We start from the raw sequence: 18,371 nt of genomic DNA, 5'->3' as shown, positions 1-18,371 counted from the left end.
AGTAATTAAAATAATTAAATTGGTCTATCTAATATAATGATACCCTAAAGATATCAAATCATTAATGAACATTAGAATTCTGAAGCAAATTAGCGGAGATAAGAAGGACGAGTTTCTTGTGTCCAAGGCCGACTCCTTGTTCCTGTGTTGATTGCCCGTGAAGGACATGTGCCACGAATGCTAAGTTTATTATATCCTGTAGGTCCAGTTGGTTGTGCTCCACATGTTTCTAATGCTACAAAATCATCTACATGAAGGGAAGGTGGTCGTGAAGTATTTGGTGGTCTTGATCTAAATGGATCTGCACCTCTGCCTACACTTCCCACTACTGGTCCTCCTCTTAAAGAATTAGTGAATTGTGTTCGACCTCGCATAGGTGTAACTGTAAAGGAAAGTTTTTTAATTAAATTTTTACCAATTTTGCGCCAATACAAATAATAACAACAAACATATAACAAATATGTGCAATTTACCGAATGGTTGTTTTACTTTAGAAACAGGAGATGTTGTTTGTTTTTGTACATCTCTATTTTCTTGATCATCAGTTTGAGCTTTTGATTGTAATGGTTGTGTAGCATCATCAGGTGGGGTTTTAGAACATAAATTTTGAGCTTCTGTTAACAAATTAAAGTCGGTAGGAAGCAGTTCAGCTGCTAGCGCCAATAAATCTACTGTATTTTCATTTGAAACTTGATTTGGACACATAAATGTAAATTTCTTTGGCCGTTTAGAAGCAAAATCTGGAGTACCCAAACATCGTTGAGAAAATTGATTCAATAGAGCTTCAGGAGTTGGCAATAACGGCTCTAACATTTCTGGAATTGGTTCTTTTTCTTCTTTATCTTCTGCAGATTTTAAGATTTCAACTAATTCTTGTGCACGTTTTATCTTTTCTAAAGGGTGATCATTCTTATCCCATAATATTAAAGCTGCTAATTGCTGTATACGTAAATACAAAGATCTTCCTTGTGACTCAGATGCAATTAAATTTTCTAAAAACATTATAGTTAAATCTATAACAGGTTGAGCTTCTGGATCTTCGAATACCAAAATGTGGTCTAATAATGACCGTAATGCATCAGGATTATTTTCTAAACAACTTTTTACATGATATAAACCGTAATTATGACTAATAAGAGACAAAAGTATACGAAGTGTACTTTGTAATATATCAGGTTCGAATTTTGTGCTAGTTGCTAATATATCAATTAATACAGCTAAAATAGATAAAAGTGGTTCTTTACTTGGTACTGAATGAGTGAGTCTTTTTTCAAATGGTTCATTGACATCTTCTTGCATAAGACTTAGTGTACAATCACACAATGTTTCAAAGATATCTAGAATTTCATATTGCATCCTAACATCGTTTGTATTTTTAAGTGCAGTGCACATCATTTCAATAACAGGTGGATATTTTTGGTCAGATTTAACTTGTGCTCTAGATGCAGGACTAGTTAAAGTTAACAAAGTAGCCTTCATAGGTGCATGTCTTGCAAGTTCACTAAGTAAAGCAAGAATTAAAACATTACTTTCTAGTGGTGTAGCAGCTATTACACCATCTAGTAAACATCTACCTACGAGTAGTGCTGTAGGTGCTGCTAAATCACTTAATTGCTTGCATACTTTTGAGAGAAGAATTAATAAATCTTTATTCCAACTGGCACAAAGCAATCGTAATGTTTCAGTTAAATTATTAGCTTGTGCCTGCAAATGTGCAGACCATAGTTTTCTAAGACCTAAAACTCGGGTAGTATCTTCAGTCAGCATTGTTTGTTTTGAAGTTAAAACAGGTGGTAATAAACGTGTTAAAAGTTTCAAGCCTGGTATGAAATTACATGGGCTTAGAGAAACCATCTTGAGAACTTCGCCTAACATTTGAGTCCATAATGATTTTGCTACATTTCCAGATCCATCTGAATCCACAGCCTGTGTAAATACTAAGAGTGTCCCTACTATTTCCTCAGACAAAGTTTGAACAATTCGAATAGGAGGAATAGCTTCTACTAATGAATAAACACCAAGTAATGGTATTACAGCTGTTAGATCTTTGAAATCTGTAGCCATACACTTCACAAGACGTTCCAATAATGCTCTTGTTAATCTCACACATGGAAGAAGTAATGCAACCAATGCTAAGCCTCTTCTGCCTGTTAGAGCTGCACGATGTAAAAATGGTTGTTCATAGAATTCCGAAATATTTACCATAACCGCAATAAGAGCTGTCAAACCATCAGCAGCAAACAATTGAGTTAATGCATTCCTGTATTTTAATTCAATATAAGGTTCCATTGGATCCACATCATTATTTGAAGGAAAAACAAGATAATATAAAATTCTACATGCTGTAATTAATTGTCCTGGAAGAGAGGCTGCTTTATCTGCATTTTTTCTAATGCATGCAACAAGTGGTGAGACATCCCCATAATTCCAATGAGATGGCTGCGCTGCTGTTGTCAGATATGATGTAACATCTTTCAATACAGCTTGCGTTCGTGACTTTTCTAAAATAATCCCAGCACGATTTTGAAATACCTCTATTCGGTCAGAATAGCGAATTGTTGCTGATATAATTTCTGCAGAGAATTCACACAAATTTGAGTCAGAAAGATAGGGGATTAAAATTTCAATAAATTCTCCTTTAGAAAGTACTGTTATTACAGCTTGTAAACCTTCAGGAAATATTAAGAAAGAATGAAGTTTTTTTAAAACCATCCAGTCTGAAGGTTGATATTTTAAATGTAATAAACATTGTACAACTTGAAGACGCCAAGCTAAGACCAATCCTGCACCAGGTAAATCACATTTCAAAGCTTTTAAAATTAATTTGGTAACTTCTGGTTCTTTTAATAAATATAATAAGCCTTCTTTTGTATCAGAAATACGTAAGAGGAAACGTCGAGTAGCTTTAATTAAATTTAAATCTGATTTTGGAGAAGTAAGAGCAAATAGAATATGATATAAAAGTTTATGATATTCAAAATATGCTATCAGATGACATCGAGGATTTCGATTATGCTCCCGTTCAAATTCCATTTGTACTCCAGCTGGAAGTTGCCGTTTTGGTTGAGCCATTAATGTAGGTGAACATATATATGTATTTGTTAATTCAGTAATAGCCAACTCATCAATTTCTTTCATTTCATCAAGAAACTCATATGTGTGAACTTTCCTTAATAAGGAACTTAAAGCATATTTTAATCTTGCTAACTTTGCTGTATCTAACATCATTAAAGCGTTTTTATATAAATTACTTTTTGATATAAGAAATTCTCGAACAATTATTGGACTTATTAATGCAGCATCCAATGTACGAAGAGCGGAAAGTTTCACAGGAAGTGCTACATTCTCGCGCATACATAGCGCTAATAATTTATAAGGTGCATCTACTTTTAATAGAATATCTGGACCTTGTGGAAGTTTACATAAAGTTTCTGCTAATCGTACACCAACTTTAACATGGCGAACTTTGTAAGCTGGTTGAGGTTGAGCACATGCAAGGTCCATATCCAAACCAGCATTTACGATATTAGTCAAATCATTAAAATCCGTATTATTCAAATGAAAAGGACTAAGTATTGCGCATAAAGATTCGCAATTATGAACAAATGCCTCTTTTTCTTGACCTGAAGCATTATTAAAATGTAAAACTGACTTTGATATAGATTGAAATATTTCATGAATCTTATCCAGCATTTCTTTGTTAATGTGGTATTCTTCAACAACATTCGATGATTCTTCTAATTCAAACAGATCAGGTGGTGTTATGGAATAAATATTATTTAGCTGAATATTTTCACATTCATATTCTACAGTAGGTGGTATATCATCTGCCATTATATCTTCATCAGATAATATAGGCTCAAAAGGTTCTCCAGTTTCTTGTTCACCACCATCCTGTTCTGCTTCTTCTTCTTCAGCCGATATACTTTCAGGACTTAAAGAAACTAAAGATTCAGAAGGTGGTGAAGAAGGACGTTTCGTAGATTTTAAAGTGCTGTTTGTAGCATCTTCTTCCCAATGTCCCATTTCTGTCTTTCCAGTATCTGATGTTGAATTTCTAGATGATTCTACTATTTGAATTGGTTGTATAGGAGGAGGGGGCGTTGCCGCTACACATGTTTCCTATAAATTTCATATAAATCTTTTACGATTATTATTCCCAAATTAAGTCTTATACATTTATAAATATGTGTGTGCATATGCATCTAATTTATATATACACGCATATATACATATATATAGTAACGTACATTTGAGTTTGTTTGTGCTTGATTTTCATAGTACCATTCGGATTGTTGCTCTGAAATTTGAGTAGTATTTTCTACAACTTCTTCCAACCCACTAACACAAGCTGCAGAACCAGCAGCCGAACTAACAACTTCTTGTGGATTATTTAAAGATTTTGTTAATGTTCCATATACTGCTAAAGTAATAGTAGTATACCAGCCTCTTAATACCAATCCATCTGTTGGTATTTGTTTTCTTTCACATTCTAATTGAATATGAATATTTTGCTTATATTCCAACTCCCCGAGTGATTCAAATGTAGAAGCACCAGGTTTACTTAAATCATTTACAAAAAATTCAATTTCAAACTGAGATGGATTTGTAGCCCTAACATACATAAAAGAAATAAAATAATTTATTTAAAAGAAAATAATTTTTTATCTTGATATATAAGTTTTATGAAATAACTCAATACCCTAAACGAACACCTCCAGGAAAATCAGCTTGTACTCTAGCACCTAATGGAATAATTCTAACTTCACTTATATAAACAGGTTTTGGAAATTGTACTAAGTCTAGATTAAGCTCCTGAAATAAACAAATAGTTTTATTGGAATTATTATATTACACTTGAAACAAACAAAATAACCTAACACTTACTTCAGAAATATCATGTGAAAAGGTATCAAAGAATAATAATTCTGTATTGTCCATGTTTCAGTTATTTCAACATAAAGTGGTTTGAAATATCATTTTTCTATAAAAAGATCAAAATTATGACTATACTATGTATTTGACACAACAAATACTTCAAATATTTGTTACTATTTTCTTCAATTATTGCATAATTACATTCTATTTCAATATTCAGGCATTTAATTGTAAACAAAACATTAATACTTACAACATGATTTATATAAAATTAATGTTTTAAAATTATTTTGAAAATGGCATTTTCAATAAATTATGTATACAATGTTTGTATACATAATTCCAATTTCAATTCTCGACTTATATTATGGAATATTTTTTCTTACATTAATTAAAGGATATTAAAACGTATAGCAATAAAAGGAAGTAGACAAATCTTAAATTTTTAAAAAATTTGAGTATTTTCCAATGAATTATACACGTGTTATCTTTTATTCTTTTATAACAATATATATTTATTTAATTCAAGTAACGCCATCTGGTTTCACTTAATATCTACCTTCGGTTTCATTCGTTCTACTTCGTTATGAGTGAGAGAAATTGTAATGACTAATACCTGTGCAATCTTTCCTGCGAACGAATTTTTCTTTCCGTTGTAAAATTTTTGTCTACGATAAAACTTGAATTTCACATATTTTGTATATTTGCCCGATTTTAATGGGTGCTTTTTATATGTATTTTATAAGTAGTACTTATTGAATAGCTGTGATAACGACATAACTGATCTGCGTCACTGGTTGCGTTCTTGATTATTTGTAAATTTGTTTTTTGAAATCGTGATACAGCTGCAATGAAACAAAAGTTATATTAGATCAGTAAGTGTGAGGAGAGTTTTTGTTATAATTCATACTGTATAACATTAGAACATTGTAAACATTTTAAATATCGTTATTAAATTTAACAAATATAGAGTTACCTTTTTTCAATAAGAATCTTTCGTATTATATTTTGTAACAATATGTATGGTTAAATTTCAGTTTTGAAACAGGTGAAAATTTTTGTTAACATTATTTTTAGATTCAAAACTATGTATACATATGTTCTAAACTGATAAGGAATAAATGAATTACTGTCAAAACGTTTGCGATTATTATTTTTATTTATTAAAATATATAATATTATTATATTATCAAAAATCACAAAAAATTTTAATTTTATATTTATATTTATCTCCTATATGACCTATACTTTTGGATCTCAAGAAATTAAATATGTTTGTGTATGTATAATTAAGTAATAATAAGAAGCATCTTTAAAAATATTAGATATAATAACTATTTGCTTTTAGGAATGGTAGCTGCTGGAGCCACAGTTTTAATGGCAACCAGTGAAGGAACTTCAAATAAAACACAAAATAATTCCACACAATATGAAAATCATAATATTTGTTGTCACTATAATGAAGTACATAATAATCAACAAAATTCAGAATGTCCAATTAAAAAGAATATAACATCTTGTAACATAAATAGTAAGTATTTTAAATAATAGTAAATATAATCCATATATTTTTAATTCTCTCAATAAGTTCTATATTATATATTATTGGTACAAAAAACAATTGCCAAAAAGTACAGTTTTTGGGATATATGTAATGTACTTCAGTTTGATATCAACAATTGTCAATGTTTTCTGTAATAGAGATTAAAAGTCGTAGCCCCATGTTGGAAAAAAATAGTCGATTGATTTCAAGATCAGAAAATAAGGAGAGTAGTAAGAATCTTACATTATATAAAACGGCATCAGTTCGTGAAACAAAAGCTTCTAGATTACGAGCTGCCTCCATTATATCACCTAATGGTAAGTTACATATTATAGCCATTTTAAATAGATCGATATAATTTAATATCTGCATATATATGTGCTTCATAATTTATAGTAATTACTGCATTTATATAGGTGGAACAGTGTTATCAAGGAGATTAGGTATGTCAGAAAATTCTACACCCTTGGGCCACCAACCTAGTACTAGTTTATCAATTAAAGATGTGAGTTATCATATCTACTGTGATTATAGAATATAGGTATATTAATATATTATACAATACCTAACAATATTATGCAGGAACATCCAATATCAAGTAATAGTAGTATTACAAATTCGCCACGAGAAAGGGATAAAAGTTACAAAAGAAAATCATATTTAAATCGGTCACTTAATATGGAAACAGCAACAGGAGATCGTTCAAATCAATGTAAGTAATCTAAGAAGATTTATTTTCTTCTTTACTAAACATTTTATTTTATTAAAAATTTTTGTATATGTTTTAGCTGAATGTAACATTAGACAAACTAGAAGACAATCAAATAAACAAGGCTACATATCTGATACAATATCTACTTCATATTCTAGTAATCAACATCAAGCAACTAATCTAAGTAAAAAGCCTTTTGACTCAAAAGTCACTTGCCCGAAAGTTAAAGAAAATTGTTCAAAAACTTATACATTGCCTTCACTGAATTCTCCTGCAAACAGTAAACATTCAAATATACAACGAACTAGGTAGTTCTGTTTGTTGATATTTTTATGGTGTAGCTTTTATAATTTACACTAACATTTGAAATCGTTATATAATTTAATTTTGCAGTAGTGGCGGACATAGTGATTCAGAAGTTTCGCGAAGAGTTGACGCATTAACAGCGTTAACAAAATCTGCAATAGAACGCGTAGAAAGGCTAAAATCACAGTCAAATTTGCCAACAAATTATGGATTACGATTGGAAAATCGTTCATCTAATATTCCATGTCAAGTCACGGAAAACAGTACGAATAATACGCGTGCATTGCAATTATCTCCAAGAAAAAGTTCTATTTTGAAAAAATCAAACGATGAACACTCTCAAGATGGATCTTTAAGTCATCAACATACACCAGTTTCAATTCTTAAACATAAGATGTCTGATATTGATACAGGCCAAAATATATCTACCATTGTGAATCATACAGTTCTGCCTGTAACATTTTCACCATCTGTTAGGGAACTAACACATAAAAAACATGGTATTTTAAAAAAGCGCAGTAGTTTGGATGAAAGTGAAATACTTCGACGGCGGAGTTGTTCACCCGATATTTCGTCTACTGACAATACTTGTTCTGAATTCAGGCCGATATTAAAAAATCAAAGACGATCATCTTTGGATGAAATTATTAAAAGGGATCAGAGTCCAGATCCTCAGCCTACTTCAATATTAAAACGAAAATCATCTAGAGAAGATGATAGAGAAGATCGTCAGGTTGGTTCTGCAGAACCACAAGGTATACTTAAAAGAAAATCTACGAATAGTCAACGAATGACTACTGTTAATCATCACGTGACCATTACAATGGATGCAACAAACGTCACTGGTCCAGAAATACTTGATAGTTCTGAAGTAAGGCCAATCCTAAAGAAAAAGCATAGTAGAGAAGAATCATTTGGTAGTGATCCACCATCTTTAGAACCACGACCAATACTAAAAAAGAAATCCAGTACAGAATCGGATGAACATGACGATAAACCTAAAAAGACTATTTTGAAATGTACGCGAAAAAATTCACAAGATGAATGTAACTATGAGACAGAATTGACTTCGCCAAAAAAATTGTCAATGCTTAGAAATCGTACGTTACAAAATAGAACAAGTGGAGTGTTGGAGAATGATGCTGTACGACCTATATTAAAGCAACCTGGCAACAGGGACAACGAATCGCGAGTCCGTTTAAACTTATATGATGAAACAGTCATTAATGATGATATATGTACAGAACCAACAAATTTATTTTTGCGAAAAAGAGCACAATCTGTGGGCCATATACAACCTTCTAATATTCCTAATGAATTCACTGGTGTACTTAACAAACGAAGATCTCTTGAGTTAATATCTGTAGGTGCTATATCAGAAGAAAAATCACAAGTGAAGTTAACGACCAGTAACATCTATTTAAAAACAGCTCCTTCCCTAGATGATGAGAGTGCCAAGACTTTTATTATTCCTTGTGACAAATTGTACAGGTAATATTAAAGGATTAAACTATCATCATTTATAATAGGGATACTTTTTATGAAATCAGGATTATATTTTTCAAATATACCTTTTATATCTATTTATATTATTTATATCTAGAAAACAACAATTATGTTGGGATTTTGTTATGCTAAAGGTTTCATTAAAATATATCCTATAATCTTATCAACTTATTATTGTGTATCAATGTGATATATATAGTATTCTGTAGCATATACATTTGTTTATGTATTTAGTCTGTATAGTAATATGTAACTTTGGCAAGACGTTGAATCTGTGCCAAGTTTAATTATAGATCACCTAGCAATTCTAAAAGCTACAGAAAACAGAGAATCAGAGCATGCACACAACCTGTATGTCCATCTAAAAGTTACTTCTGATTTAAGATAGTACTTTAGATTTTTATTTTTTTTCTCAAACACAATTCAAAACTTACAAAAGGTATTAAATTTAAGGTGTTTTTCTGTTTTCTACTTACCTGTATGAAGTATATGCATAAACCAAAGTATAGATTATTAAAGAAAAAAGATTTATAAGTTTTAGTAATAGGTACTTATTAAGTCTTCTTGTGTGTATACATCTAGACTGTAAGTCACAACATTTTTGCACTGTAAGGCTTAAAATAATATTGTTTTTAAATTTTATAACAATTTATGTAAATCACATTTCCTTGTTTTGAATTGTAGAAAACATATAACAAAATAATAATGTGTTTAATTGTAGCACAACAAAAGAGAAATTCACAGACAAGGAAAAGCAGACTGTCATAGTATTTGAAAGCAAAGAAGGAAATAAAGTGATTTCAGATGGACCTGTAGATAACAATATTGATAATAGTACTCCAGTTTCCATTAGAATGAGTGATAAAGAGGGTTCAAATAATGAAATATTGTGTGTGCAAGAAAAAGCAGATGATGGAAACATCCAAGAAAATAATAGTGTACATCGCAGCAACAGTGTTTCCAAAATTACATTGCATTTTAAAACTTTGCACGAAAAGGCAAATTCTAAGGAAAAGGATGGCATGTCTCAAAAAACACCGAATAAAGGTTCACATGGTGTACAACGATATAGAGATCGAAAGAATCAAGGAAATGATAGATTTAACACACAACCAATAACTTTTCAAGAAGTGCAGGAAGCAGTTCTACAAAATCAACGCAATGTCACATCAGTTAAAAAATCAAGTTTGGCAGAAACTACAACTGATGATGAATTTGACCCTTCTAAATTAAGTTTGGCAGAACGAGTGCGTTTGTTCAATCAAAAAATTGATACTGAAAAAAGTTCAGTATCAAATACCATGCCATTAGAAAGACATTCACGCAGACGGCCGGCTGCTCGTTATAAAACACAACCAGTTACATCCGAAGAAGTCGAAGTAGCATCTCGAATATCTCCATTAAATACTATTAATCAATGTTCGTTAGATACTAGTAAGTTTTGTATGTTTATTATGAAACATATTTGTATAATATAAATTATCAATATTCTAATTATTTCAATTTTAAGGTGATTTGCCGAAAAGCATTTTAAAACCTGTTGCGTTACAAGCGCATAATTCGTCGCAAACAAAAAATCTTGAACTCGAAGGATTGAAATTAATAAAATCTGTACTTAAAAAAGAATCTGAAGAATTAGAACAACGGACATCTGAAAGTTGTGATATTTCATCGCGTTTTAAATTAAAACCTAATTTAAAATTGGAAGAAAATAAGGTAAATAGTAATATTTGGCTAGGAAAAATAAACGATTTAATATAAATATGGACTTTAGTTTTGATATAAACTGTTATATACAGACAGGGAGCATAATGGAAAATAATTATCCAACGCAATATGGTTTGAGTTGTGCCTATAGTGAAAAAGATAACCATATAGAAGGTAGGCAACATAAAATTAAACAAAAGTATACAGTGCCTTTTCACAAATATAGTACTCAGGATGAATTAAATAGAACAAAAATCAAATCTGCATTAAATAACATAGATAATGTTCAAACTGTAATTGCTACATCTAAGAAATACGAAGAAACTCTTCAAACATCTGGAGGTGAGACATTCTCTGTAAGTCATGAAACATGTAACATAAAAGCTGAAGCTGCATCTCCTTATCGTCATCCTATTTTTTCAAAACAAACCAGGTAACAGATTTTATATTTATCTATTTATAAAAACTATATTAAATGAAATGTAATTCTATATTAATATAAATATATTTTTAATGTTAGATATTAATAAGGCTTGTAGAAGTTGCATAAATGACCAAAAAATTTGCTACACTTTTTAGTAGGATATGTTTTATCAAATATGGCTTTTACCTGACGTCGAACCTTCTATTTATTGTTTCAACTACTGATAAGATTACATTATGTAAAAAAGCATGGGTGTAAACGTATATATGTATTACAATTAACTACTTATAGGTGTACTTCATTGTCAAAGAGCGTTAGTCATCACGCGATTAGCAACAAAACCAATGAATGTGAGTCGAATAGTGCAATAATACCAAAGCATGGTGTACATCTTCCAGAACTATGTCGTAGCGCAACGCAAGCAATACCGACAATAGATACTAATGATGGCCCAAGTATGAGTATTGCAGAACGACTAGCTGCGCTACAACGTAGCGGAAATACAAACTGGAAACGACGTATAGCTCCTGAATCATCTAATTCAGTGGTAAATGACATTAAATTAATTTTATTGCAAAATCAGAGCATATTGCATTATTTACTATTAGTAATTAAAATTGATATTAGGATGGAGTATGTTCCAATTCATTGAATAAGGAAGAACTGAGTATCAAACAAGGAGTACTTGCAGATTGTCTTGGAAAGTTAGAATCTGCAACAGAAGGTTGGAAGAAAAGAATAGCAGCTCCAGATGTAACAAAGTTTACAGTAGCTGGTAAAATGAAGGTAGAACAATTGGAAAACCTAGATCCAGGATCATCATCTCCGCTTATTGAAGCTACAGGAAATATTATAGATAGAAAGAAAAAAACCCCTCGTCCTGAACGATTTAGAGCAAAGAAAGGTAATATTATTTAAGATATTTTCAACGTTTTTAAACATAAATCTCTAAGTAGGGTATTAAGGATGTCATCATTTATTTTCAGGATATATGAAAGATGCTGTATCTACTCCAACTAGTCCAAATAAAGATTCATGTATTAAATTACGAGGAAGCTTCTCTGAACCTGCAAGCGATGACAGTGGTTAGTGAATAGTTATTTTAGGAGTTATATCAGAGTATTTTTCTTTCACCATTAGCATTACTTGAAAATGTATGTCATAGCTGAAGAAGTGAAAACGGCGAAGAACGTATCACCTGTTGTCTCAGTACCTAAGATAGACGACGAGACATTCACCTCCTTCTTTACTGGAATTTCATTAGAGAAATGCGAGGCTGAATCTGTTGATTTAAATGAAAGCGATTTCGATATGATTACATCGCAATCTGAATTGTAAGCCTTTTATTTTTTACTAATATTGTTAATCATACAGTAAGTTTTAGGTTCTCATAAATTTATATTATTATAGATTAGTTCAAAAGCGAAATATACGATTGAAACGACGACGGTTTGTGTCTAGAAATCCACTTAAAACGCTTGCAGCTCGTACTGACTTAAAATCAGAGTATACTGAGATACGAACTGGTATTGCAGAAAAAGTAATGAAACAATTAAATGTTGAAAAATGTAAGTCTTTATCGAATATTAAATAATTGATATGTGCCACTATAATATTTATGTTATTGTATCATGTTACAGTAGCGAAAAATTCATCATTAGCTATGGAAGCTTTAGCTGGCCTAGCTTCTACTGAAGACTTTAGTAATATAACACTAAGGAACGTAACAGATACAAATATTTCTTCGAATAGATTACAGCCATACAAAGACTTGATGTTAATTTTAATTAAAGGCCGAAGACATGTACAAGTGAGATTAGTCGAGCCAGTCGCAGAAAGCATAAATAGTGGCGATAATTTTGTTCTAGTAACAAAATCAGAGGTTTATAATTACATTGGGAAATATTGTAATGTTATTGAAAAAGCACGAGGTGCAGAAATTGCATTGAGTATTCAGCAAAATAAGGATCTTGGTTGCCAAACGTTTCAAGTTATTACTATTAATGAAGATAAATTAACTTGCACAAAAAGTCAACTACAAAAATTCTGGAGCTATCTTGGTGCAGAAAATGAGAACGTAGATGGTAAGCTAGTAGTGTGTCATATATGATGTAACAATATCTTGTAAAACATTAATAGTATTGAATAAATAATAGTCATTGAGGGTGGACATCCTGATGAAGATGAGCTTTACGAAACATTCATGATAGATACAAATATGGTATACGAAATTAAAGATGAAGAACTGGTGCCACTTGAAAAATATTGGGGTACTATACCAAAAATTGAAATGCTCGACCCAAATAAGGTAGATATTTTAACATGATATGTGGGATGTTTCCGAAATCATAGTATAGCTGAAAAACACGCAATCAGAGCTTCATATGAAAAACTTTTATTCTATGTTTTTGTCTTACTTTTACACGAGGAAGCATCTCCTTTCTGATTAAATCACAGTTTTGGAATCATCTTATATATTTTTTACAGTTAATTTAATTATTTATAGTTATATTTTTTTTCTTTTATAAGGTGCTAGTATTTGATTTTGGTAGCGAAATGTATATATGGAGTGGTAAAGGAGCTTCAACTGACAAAAAGAAACTTGCTACACATCTTGCTACAGAAATGTGGCAAGAAGGATACGATTATTCGGAATGCACTGTGTGTCCAATTAGTGCGGCATCTATGATTGGTAGACGCACCGTGTCAAAAATAGACTTAAAATCTGCTAAAGTCAGACCTAAATGGTGTTTACTTGCCAAATTGACACAACATGTTGAAACAATACTTTTCAGGGAAAAATTCCTTGACTGGCCAAATGTTTCTCGTATAATACGAATTCGAGGTACTAAGAGTAAAGAGAACGTTGATGGAACTGTAACTATAGAAGTGTGTAATATTAATAATTTATTAGAAGAAAATACCATTCCAGTTGATTTGGTTCTTGAAGGAACTCATTTAGGTAGAGGCACTGGTTGGTATGACGATGAGGTAATAAAAATTATTACTTAATAATATACATTAAACAATGATTATATGGTATATATACCATTCTTCAATAATTAACTACATCATTCTTCAGCAAATGAAGCAATTCATTGTTACAACAATGGGTATAAAAGTGTGGCATATTGATGAATTTTCACATAGTCTTCTGGATGATTCATCTGTTGGACAATTTCATTCTGCAGATAGTTATATTGTATATTGGATGTATTCTGTTACAGTTACTGGTAAATGTTATTACTATTTTTGACATAAATAAATTTAAAAAAATATATACAGGGTGGTTGGTAACTGGTGGTACAAGCGGAAAGGGGGTGATGCTACGCGTAAAAAGAAGTCGAAAATATAGAATACAAATTTTTCGTTTGAGGCTTTGTTTTCGAGGAAATCGACTTTGAATTTTCGCTCGGTACACGTGCACTTTATCACTTCTCGTTATAACGGATCTCACTGTAGATCGTTGTCTCCATGGAAAAATTAAAAAAAAAAAAAAATTTTTTTATTCTATATCTTCGACTTCTTTTTTCGCGTAGAATCACCCCCTTTCCGCTTGTACCACCAGTTACCAACCACCCTGTATAAATACTGATAAATATGTTATGTCTTAGTTTTATAAGTTTAATGAGATGCGTTATACTGTTTTTTATCCAGGTCGCGAGCTTAGTGGTTTACCGTCAAAACATTTTGCAAAGGGACGCGATCGCTCAGTATATTTTATTTGGCAAGGGCAAAATGCATCTTTGAATGAACAAGGTGCTGCAGCGTTACTAACTATAGAATTAGATAACGATCAAGCACCTCAGGTAATTATTAACAAAGATTAGAAACATTACTCGAATTAATATTTTAAATTTATACGCACACCTTTATAGATTCGTGTAGTTCAAGGATATGAACCAGCTGCATTTCTCAATTTATTTTCTGGAGGTATGATTGTACATAGTGGCAAGAAAACGAATACAAAATGTGACGAACGATGGCGATTGTATATATGTCGTGGTACTTTAGAGTCAGAGGTGTCTTTAATAGAGATTCCTTGTAGTACTCGTCAATTACGTAGCAGAGGTTCTCTTATATTATTAGACACTAAAAATAACAAAATTTATGTATGGCATGGATCTAACTCTTTACCTCATATTAAACAGGTATTCTTATTAAATTTCGTATTACAATGAATTTTGAACAGTACAAAAATTAAAATATTAGATGGAATAATTCTTATATACAGGGTGGTTGGTAACTGGTGGTACAAGCGAAAAGGGGGTGATTCTACGCGAAAAAAGAAGTCGAAAATATAGAATAAAAATTTTTCGTTTGAGGTTTTGTTTTCGAAAAAATCAACTTTGAATTTTCGCTCGATACGCGTGCACTTTATCACGTCTCGTTATAACGGATCTCACTGTAGATCGTTGTCTCGATTGACGTTATGTTGATAAACACTTCCAATGTGACCGAAGTGTTTTCCTACCTATTAACTTACTATCCGACTTTTATCGCTATCCACTATCAGTACATATTAGTCTACCATCATGTCTACATACAGCAATCGGGAATATACGGACATGATACTTTCGTTAGGTGCGTGTAGTGGTAACGCATCAGCCGCAACTGATCATTACAGACACCGGTATCCCAATAGTCGACATCCTGACAGACGTGTTATTCAAAGAGCAGAACGAACCCTTGGCGAATATGGTTCTTTTGAAAAACTTAGACGACATGGTGGTCGTCGACGACGCGTTAGTGTAAATGTTGAAGAGCAAATACTAAAGGACGTTTTGGAACATCCTGACATAAGTGCAAGAAACCTTTCTTTGCGGTATAATCTTAGTTGCTTCACGATTCTTCGAATTCTACACGAAAACAACTTACATGCTTATCATATCACCAGAGTACAAGGACTCATGCCTCATGATAAGATTTCGCGAAAGGCATTTTGTCATTGGTTGCTTCAACAGCATGCCAACGATGCAGAATTTCTGTTAAAAATTTTATGGACCGATGAAGCGAAATTTACAAGGGACGGTATGTTCAATGTCCATAACATGCATAATTGGCAAAATGAGAATCCTCACTCTATTCTTGAAACACATTTTCAAGTAAGATGGAACGTAAACATCTGGACTGGCATAATCGGACATTTAATTACTGGGCCATATTTTTTCGAAGGAAATGTAACGTCAGCAGCATATTTCGATTTCTTACAAAATAAACTACCGGAATTATTAGAAGATGTACCGCTGAGAACTAGAGGAAGTTTAATTCTTCAACAAGACGGTGCACCGCCATATTTTAGTCGTCATGTGAGAGATTTTTAAACCAACATTACCAAGACTGGATTGGTAGTGCTGGAACAATAGCTTGGCCACCACGCTCTCCTGACTTAACTCCGCTTGACTTTTATTTATGGAGCTATATTAAATCAATTGTCTATTCTGAAGAAATTGCAAGTTGCGAGCAATTGAAAGAAAAGATTATTGTAGCCTTTCATACTTTAGAACAATCGAATACGCTAGAAAGTGTTCATAGAAATTTAATTAAAAGAGCAGAAGTATGTGTTCGGCAGAATGGACAACATTTTCAGCAATTTTTGTAATAATAAACTTTATGATTACTTCATATTATTTCATTATGTATTCCTAATTTTCCGTTACGGCAAAAACAAACTTAAACTGCGATAATATCCATCGAGACAACGATCTACAGTGAGATCCGTTATAACGAGAAGTGATAAAGTGCACGCGTACCGAGCGAAAATTCAAAGTCGATTTTCTTGAAAACAAAGCCTCAAACGAAAAATTTTTATTCTATATTTTCGACTTCTTTTTTCGCGTTGAATCACCTCCTTTCCGCTTGTACCATCAGTTACCAACCACCCTGTATATATATATATATATATATATATATATATATATATATATATATATATAATGTTAACTTATATCTAGCATGCAGTTAATGCAGCAGCCAAATTAAAAAAGAATCGTCCTCAAGAAACTGGTTTAACATCTGAAGGTGATATAGAAATTTTTGAAATTGATGAAGGAATGGAACCAGAAGAATTCATTAATGGTAGGTAAAAGTTTACGTTTAGTATTAACATATTGTCACATGGAAATAATGAATAAGATACATCTTATTGCACAGCACTGGGACAAATGAACAAAAAGCTGTATGTATCATTAGAAAAGGATCAATTACAGGAACATACTCCAAGACTGTTTCATCTGTCAAGCATTTCTAAAGAATTTAAATCTGTAGAAATGTTATGTCCTCATCGTGCTTCTTTACCAACTCCATTTCCTTTTCTACAGGAAGATTTGTACCAAGTTCATCAACCAGGTAATTTATAAAATTTTATGAAAGACTAATAATTTTATGAAGGAGTAATAATTTTATGAAGGACTGACGCATTATAAACTTATTAAATTATTATTATAGCCTTATTTTTATTGGACAACAAAAACGAGTTATGGATATGGCAAGGCTGGTGGCCTAATACCGGAGCAGAGGATCAGTCCGGTAGTAAAGCAGTTAGATGGCAAGCTGAAAGAAGAGCAGCAATGACAATGGCTATGCAGTATTGGCAAAGAATTCATCCAGAAACTAATAAATATCCGATTTATCTAGTCTGGGCTGGTCTTGAACCTTTGCAATTTATAAATCTATTTCCTACATGGACATATCGCGACGACATAGCAGAATTAAATATAGAGGTATTTTTACATTTTCTAACGTTATTAAAATTATATCTTTCAAACAAATAATTTGTAATTAGGATGGTCGAAATCCTGGAGAAGTATTAACTGTAGAGAGTGAGTTGATTCGATTAACGCAGAGTACGTATCCTCCGGCTCAATTACTACAACGACCACTACCAGAAGGAGTTGATCCTACACACCTGGAGCTGTATTTATCTCAACAACATTTTCAAGTATGTTTTGTAAATTATTAGTGATAAATGAATTCTAATAACAAGAGATACATATTTCATGTATTTTATCAGGAAATATTAGGTATGACTAAAGAAGAGTTTCAAGAACTTCCAGTTTGGAGACAAGTGAACCTTAAAAAAGAAATAGGACTTTTCTGATGAAATGTCCAGACTGCCGATCCTACAAGAAATAGCTGCCCTTGTAAAGCGATTAATAAAGTTTTTGTTAATTGTTTTATGATGTTTATAACTTCAAATTTTTTAACTTCTCGATGTATGAATTCGCGTTTAAGATATGCCTAAAGTTGCCTATCGATAAAAGAGAAACTAATATTATAATGCAGTTAAAGATATT

General features: G+C 31.8%; 2 protein-coding genes across 11 annotated transcripts; one reads left to right on the top strand and one right to left on the bottom strand.

The window, feature by feature from the left end:
* Positions 1 to 82: 82 nt before the first annotated feature.
* On the bottom strand, positions 83 to 5,626 carry vir (VIR_N domain-containing protein). Of its 2 annotated transcripts, none has more exons than XM_069111475.1 (6): positions 5,495 to 5,626; positions 4,888 to 4,984; positions 4,703 to 4,815; positions 4,251 to 4,614; positions 474 to 4,122; positions 83 to 382 (listed from the first exon to the last, which is right to left on the bottom strand). In XM_069111475.1, exons 2-6 carry the CDS (start codon positions 4,939 to 4,941, stop codon positions 90 to 92), a joined length of 4,473 nt encoding a protein of 1,490 aa, XP_068967576.1. In that variant the 5' UTR covers positions 4,942 to 4,984; positions 5,495 to 5,626; the 3' UTR covers positions 83 to 89. The 2 variants fall into 2 exon arrangements, with proteins under 2 accessions (XP_068967576.1, XP_068967575.1); XM_069111474.1 differs by lacking the exon at positions 5,495 to 5,626 and adding an exon at positions 5,132 to 5,380.
* Svil (Supervillin) lies at positions 5,612 to 18,254 on the top strand. 9 transcript variants are annotated; one of them, XM_069111465.1, is made up of 27 exons: positions 5,613 to 5,753; positions 6,227 to 6,409; positions 6,580 to 6,738; positions 6,838 to 6,926; positions 7,004 to 7,133; positions 7,210 to 7,441; positions 7,527 to 8,930; positions 9,667 to 10,388; positions 10,456 to 10,661; positions 10,745 to 10,826; positions 10,932 to 11,085; positions 11,368 to 11,623; positions 11,704 to 11,980; positions 12,063 to 12,161; positions 12,242 to 12,410; positions 12,487 to 12,644; positions 12,717 to 13,160; positions 13,233 to 13,384; positions 13,606 to 14,067; positions 14,159 to 14,309; positions 14,734 to 14,885; positions 14,955 to 15,227; positions 17,031 to 17,154; positions 17,230 to 17,424; positions 17,524 to 17,798; positions 17,861 to 18,016; positions 18,089 to 18,254. In XM_069111465.1, exons 2-27 carry the CDS (start codon positions 6,229 to 6,231, stop codon positions 18,173 to 18,175), a joined length of 6,789 nt encoding a protein of 2,262 aa, XP_068967566.1. In that variant the 5' UTR covers positions 5,613 to 5,753; positions 6,227 to 6,228; the 3' UTR covers positions 18,176 to 18,254. The 9 variants fall into 9 exon arrangements, with proteins under 9 accessions (XP_068967564.1, XP_068967566.1, XP_068967563.1 ...); XM_069111462.1 differs by adding an exon at positions 5,956 to 6,157 and having other exon boundaries at positions 6,236 to 6,409; positions 10,745 to 11,085; XM_069111457.1 differs by adding an exon at positions 5,956 to 6,157 and having other exon boundaries at positions 10,745 to 11,085.
* Positions 18,255 to 18,371: the final 117 nt, after the last annotated feature.

The sequence above is a fragment of the Bombus flavifrons genome, chromosome 4, assembly GCF_040668555.2.
Source record: "Bombus flavifrons isolate JBK064 chromosome 4, iyBomFlav1_principal, whole genome shotgun sequence".
Taxonomy (NCBI): domain Eukaryota; kingdom Metazoa; phylum Arthropoda; class Insecta; order Hymenoptera; family Apidae; genus Bombus; species Bombus flavifrons.
The sequence above is the reverse complement of the archived record's forward strand: the minus strand, read 5'-3'. Positions and strand labels throughout refer to the sequence as shown.